Source organism: Oryzias melastigma, unplaced genomic scaffold (genome assembly GCF_002922805.2).
Source record: "Oryzias melastigma strain HK-1 unplaced genomic scaffold, ASM292280v2 sc00571, whole genome shotgun sequence".
NCBI lineage: Eukaryota > Metazoa > Chordata > Actinopteri > Beloniformes > Adrianichthyidae > Oryzias > Oryzias melastigma.
Genome location: NW_023417163.1, coordinates 162 through 5,573, shown reverse-complemented (window position 1 = coordinate 5,573; position 5,412 = coordinate 162). Strand labels below are relative to the sequence as shown.

The following is a 5,412-nucleotide window of genomic DNA, read 5'->3' as shown; positions in this document are numbered from 1 at the left end:
TTTTGGCATTTACTAAGATTTTTTTAGGCTAGTTTGGAGTTCAGCTAATATTTCAGCTACATGCTAGCTGTTTTGGCTTTTCAGCTATTAGCTCCGGTGATTTTAGCTATTAACTTCACCATTTTCAGCTATCAGTTTCAGTGATTTCCGCTATCAGCTTAAGTGTTTTTAACTATCAACTTCACCGTTTTCAGCTATTCACTTCTGCAATTTCAGTCATCGTTTTCAGCATTTTTAGCTATCAGCTTCAGCGTTTTTAGCTATTATTTTCAGCATCTTCAGCTATGAGGACTAGCATTTTCATTGATCCCAATCAAAGGCTTATGTAGATTTGCACAGGAGATCCAGAGGACATTGATGAGGTCAGCAACCAATCAGGATGTGAAACACTTACCCCGCCAGCATTTGACAGAAGATAGATGAACCTGTCTTCTGAAAGTGCAGTTTGTTTGCCCCCTCACAGGCTGTCCTTCAGTAAGAACGGAGTCATCCGGATGGACGGCTTCTCCGCTCCAGACCAGTTTGATGATGAGGCTCTGGCCCTGTGGGTCCCCGGAGCGGTGGAAGACCCCCACCTGGATAAAACCACCGCCAAGTACATCCTGGGCTTCATCGGGGACAAGTTCTGTCAGATGGTGATGACTGAAAACACTGCAGCCAGCTGGGTCAAGAAGGACGGTGAGCTGCTCTGAAATAGCTGGCTGACTTTGTCCAGCTACATGTCTAAAGGAAATCTGCCCCGTGTGTTTTTCAGCCAAGATGGCGTGGAAGCGAGCCGTGAGGGGGGTGAGGGAGATGTGTGATGCATGTGAAGCGACGCTCTTCAACATCCACTGGGTCTGTCAGAAGTGTGGGTTTGTCGTCTGCTTGGACTGCTACAAGGCCAAGGAGAGAAAGAGTTCCAAGGGTCAGTATTCTCATTTCCAAACAAATTCTGACATGTTATCTGTCTTAGGTCTTTATAGACACTTTCACGTGACGTCACACATCGCCGGTCATGTGCAGAGTCGCTTTCGGTGTCTGTGGTTTAGAACGGCAAAGCTGACTGCTGAACGCTTTTAAAAGCAATTTTACATTAATAATAAAACGCAACCAAACCAATTGTAACCGAAATGTGTGCAATATTTATAATATAAATGTCCTACCTGGTGTATTGGTTTCCTCCTCTTAGATCAGTCACAAATCAGAGAACAAATGTCAGTAATCCTGTCTGCAGTCAGAACTGCAGCTCAGCTGTTTCTCTAAATTCCTCTGGATGATATTAAACCAGTCGTGGATCATTTCTCTCTGATAACCTAGTTAAAGTTAGACAAAGGTTACAAGGACTTCATTCAATGCTGCTTGTTTAATTATGAAGGTAATTATGATTTTATTCTTTGAATCTGTGCTAATGCTAACGCTAGCATTAGCTTTGGCTATAAGACGTGGAGCTGCAGAAGATCTTTTCTTACCAGTTAGAAGTTTCCTAAATTCCCATTCTCATAATTTCCTTGTAAACAGATCAAAAGTCAGACAATTCCAGTGTGTCTGACATTATAGTCAAACTTCTTTCTACTGCGGTCAGTGAGCTGCTGTTAGCTCAGCCGAGGTTCTAACATCACTCCTCATGCATTCTGGTGTGTTCCTCAACTAGAAAATGTGTGAAAAATTCATTTTAAATTTTTGATTCTACTTTTGACTCAAGTTGCGTTTCTCTGCAGCTGGAAGAAATGCAATCCCCCTCTGGCTCCACTAGGAGGCAGTCTGAGGATTGAAAATGCATTAAGAGCATATATATATGATTAGATGCAGAACAAAGAGTTGCTTCCTTACTTCTTTTTTTATTCTAATAAATGGATCCATTTTAAACAAAACTAGTGAACACAAAATCTTTAGCATAGTGTTACTTTTCAACCATTAACACCATCATTCCAGTAGATTTTAAAGGAGAAAAGCGGCTCGTTACAGTAAATCAACCAAAGATATTTGGGTTTTCTAACAGAGTTCTCATATTCATGCATCCCTGCAGATAAAGAACTTTACGTTTGGCTGAAGTGTGTCAAAGGTCAGCCCCACGATCACAAGCACCTCATGCCCACTCAGATCATACCTGGCACAGGTAATGATGTTTTCTCCCAGCTGACCTGACTTTATTGTTCTCTTGTGAGGTCAGTTCATTTTAAAGACAGCAGAATAATCGTGGACAGTAAAAATGCGACCTTCTCTTTCTGACGTTTCAGCGCTGACAGAGCTGGTGACCTCCATGCACTTCCTCAGAGACAAACACAACATCAAGTCGTACTGTTCCTGCGCCAGCAAGCAGAACGCCCTCAACAAGCTGCCCGTCACTAACGGAGTCTCACAGGTACCACCAGGACCAAAAGCTGAACATCCCTGCAGCTCTCAGCAGGAAAGGAGGAGCTGCTGCAAAGCATGACAGCTACTAATGATGCTATTCACGCCTCTGAATGACAGTCATGTCAGCACAATATTAACTCTGATGTTTGCAGATGATCTGTAGTGAGAGCAGGTGGAGGTTTGGTCTAGAGAGGAGGTGGAGGAGTTTAAGTTCTTAGGGTCAACAGTCCAGAGCAGCAGAGAGGAGAAAGAGATGAAGAGGTGTGTGCAGGAAGGGATGTCCCAATTAGGCTGTATTTGACCCTGAGCCAATTCTGAAATAACAGATCCAAGTTTTCACCTATTTTTGTTTTATTAACCTTCGGATTAACCGACGGATGCTGCTGCTCAGCCGTGAGATCACTAGATAAAACAGATCTTTATTTTATTTTGGGTTGGGGTCTGACAGATCAGGGTGGATCAGGAATGAATCCATCAGAGGATGATCTGGAGGTAAATGCAGGGAAGCAGATGCTGAGGTTGCAGATACCAGGAAACACAAAAAAACTGTAAGCATGTTTTTGTGTAAGATTAAAAATGAAACTTGTCAGGAAGGTATGTTAGTTTTACAAAATGTCAGTGAGGCGTGCAGCTGTTCGTGGGATGAATGTGCTGAGGTCTGAGCGTGTTCAGGTGTTTCTCAGAGCTGTGATCAGCATCTTTCTGTCTGCCAGGTTCTCCAGAATGTTCTGAACCACAGTAACAAGCTGTCCCTGGTGAAGGCCGAACAAGGCTCCCTTCAGAACTCCGAACACGGAGGGATCAAGGCGGAGACCAACGGGTCGGGGGGAGGGGGCAGCAGTCCAGGGAGCGACGCGGGGCGGGGCGCCTCCGTCACCCCGCCGGAGTCTCAGTCCCCCCTGCACTTCCTGGCTGATCTGGCGGAGCAGAAATCCAGGGAGGAAAAGAAGGAGAACAACGAGTCGGTGCTGCTGGGGAAAGCTCTGAAGGAGGATAAAGACGGGGACGCCCTGGAGGTGCTGCAGCAGTGTAAGACCTCCTCACTGGTGGGCAGCGGCGCCGAGCAGGGCTCCACGCTGCGGGATCTGCTCACCACCACGGCGGGGAAGCTGAAGCTGGGCTCCACGGATGCAGGAATCGCCTTCGCACCGGTCTACTCCACGGCCTCACAGGTACACATCCCAGTCCTGCTCCTCTGTTGTCAGACCCGCTCCATGACTCACCTCTGACCTCTACACTTCAGACTGGAAAGGGGGGCCAGGCCATGCCCAACATCCTGGATGACATCATCGCTTCGGTGGTGGAGAACAAAATCCCGGCCAGCCGCCAGAGCATCACCAAGCTGTCCATCAAGCAGGAGCAGATCACCATGGTAACCAACTCCTGCCCCGCCGCCGCCACGGACGACACCAAAGCAGACAGGAAGAAGCCGGCGCCTCCAGCAGCATCAACGCCAGAGGACTCGACCAATCAGTACCCGGGCATTCCCCACAGCTGGCTGAGCAACCGGCGGCTGCTGTGGCTGCGAGACCACCGCAACCAGAACAACTGGAAGCTGTTCAGAGAGTGCTGGAAGAAGGGACAGGTAAGGTTCATCCTCCACATGGAGCCACGCTCCACCCAGAAGGTCTGACTGATGCGGTCCTCTCTTTGTGAAGCCGGTCCTGGTGTCGGGGATCCACAAAAGACTGAACGCCAGCCTGTGGAAGGCCGACTCCTTCAACCAGGAGTTTGCAGACCACCAGGGAGACCTCCTCAACTGCAAAGACCAGGTCGTGTCAAATTCTGGCATCAAGGAGTTCTGGGATGGATTTGAGGATCTCACCAGTAAGTCTCAGTGTTAGAGCCACTAAAGATTAATAGTGTCTGAGTCTAACTCAAAGATGTTTGCCTGATCAGAGCGGCCAAAGTCCAAGGATGGAGAGTCCATGGTGTACAGACTGAAGGACTGGCCGTCCGGAGAGGAGTTCATGGCCCTCATGCCCTCACGGTGGGAACACGCTTTCCTGACTCCACTCTCATGAAGATGATACTAACAGTCTGACTTTCTCTGCAGGTATGACGACCTGATGAAGAACCTCCCCCTTCCAGAGTATTCTGACCCTGAAGGGGCCCTCAACCTGGCCTCTCATCTGCCTTCTTTCTTCGTGCGTCCAGACCTGGGGCCGAGGCTCTGCTGCGCATACGGTGAGAGGAACCGTTCTGCAGGTCATCAGGTTCACTCAGAACCACCTCTCACTCTGAGCTGTGTCGGGGCTGCAGGTGTAGCTGCCTCTCAGGAGCAGGACTTTGGGACCGCCAACCTCCACCTGGAAGTCTCTGACGTGGTCTCGGTTCTGGTCTACGTTGGAGTAGCCAAAGGCAATGGAGTCCTGTCCAAAACTGGTATGTGACTCCTGAGCTGTTGACCTGTTGGAGACATCAGAACCAGCAGAGCGTGATGTGAAGTGTGTGTCGGTCTGTAGGAGTCCTGAAGAGACTTGAAGAGGAGGACCTGGACGAAGGAGTCCGAAAGAGACTGAAAGACTCGAGTGAAACTCCAGGAGCGCTGTGGCACATCTACCTCAACAAGGACGTCGACAAAGTCCGAGAGTTCCTTCACAAGGTTGGTTCTGCTGTGGGAATCCAGAAACCGCTGCTCCTTCAAAAGAAAACCTTCCTCCTAAGCAGAATTGTTTTTCCCTCCTCAGCTCAGCAAGGAGCAGGGAGCAGACACGCCCCCGGACCAGGACCCAATCAGAGAGCAGGCCTGGTACCTGAGCAGGAAGCAGCGCCAGCGGCTGCTGGACGAGCACGGAGTCCACGGCTGGACCATCGTTCAGTTCCTCGGAGACTCTGTCCTCGTACCTGCAGGGGCCATGCACCAGGTAAGCCCCCCAGAACCACACAGCGCTTTGGACAGCACCGGCCCCATGGGGGCGCTGCTGCCGGAGAGGCGTGGTCTGAGGCCATGCAAACAAGATGAAAGATTCAACCCAAAAAATCAGTGTTTTTGGTCAGATATCGATCAAAATAAAAAATAAGACTGTCAGCTTTGTCGCGCTAAAAAACGTTAATGCAAAATAACTTTTAACA

At 49.0% G+C, this 5,412-nt stretch overlaps 1 protein-coding gene across 1 annotated transcript in view; it reads left to right on the top strand.

Annotated features, from left to right (window-relative positions):
* Positions 1 to 5,204, top strand: part of LOC112141441 (probable JmjC domain-containing histone demethylation protein 2C) — a gene marked incomplete at its 3' end in the record, with an annotated part of 13,129 nt that extends 7,925 nt beyond the window's left edge. The window contains exons 5-16 of the mRNA XM_024264576.2: positions 464 to 678; positions 755 to 907; positions 2,009 to 2,098; positions 2,220 to 2,344; positions 3,051 to 3,509; positions 3,581 to 3,922; positions 3,996 to 4,164; positions 4,237 to 4,327; positions 4,394 to 4,524; positions 4,600 to 4,722; positions 4,803 to 4,942; positions 5,028 to 5,204. Of these exons, the coding sequence (XP_024120344.1) occupies positions 464 to 678; positions 755 to 907; positions 2,009 to 2,098; positions 2,220 to 2,344; positions 3,051 to 3,509; positions 3,581 to 3,922; positions 3,996 to 4,164; positions 4,237 to 4,327; positions 4,394 to 4,524; positions 4,600 to 4,722; positions 4,803 to 4,942; positions 5,028 to 5,204 (2,215 nt within the window). The remainder of the gene's footprint in view (positions 1 to 463; positions 679 to 754; positions 908 to 2,008; positions 2,099 to 2,219; positions 2,345 to 3,050; positions 3,510 to 3,580; positions 3,923 to 3,995; positions 4,165 to 4,236; positions 4,328 to 4,393; positions 4,525 to 4,599; positions 4,723 to 4,802; positions 4,943 to 5,027) is intronic.
* Positions 5,205 to 5,412: the final 208 nt, after the last annotated feature.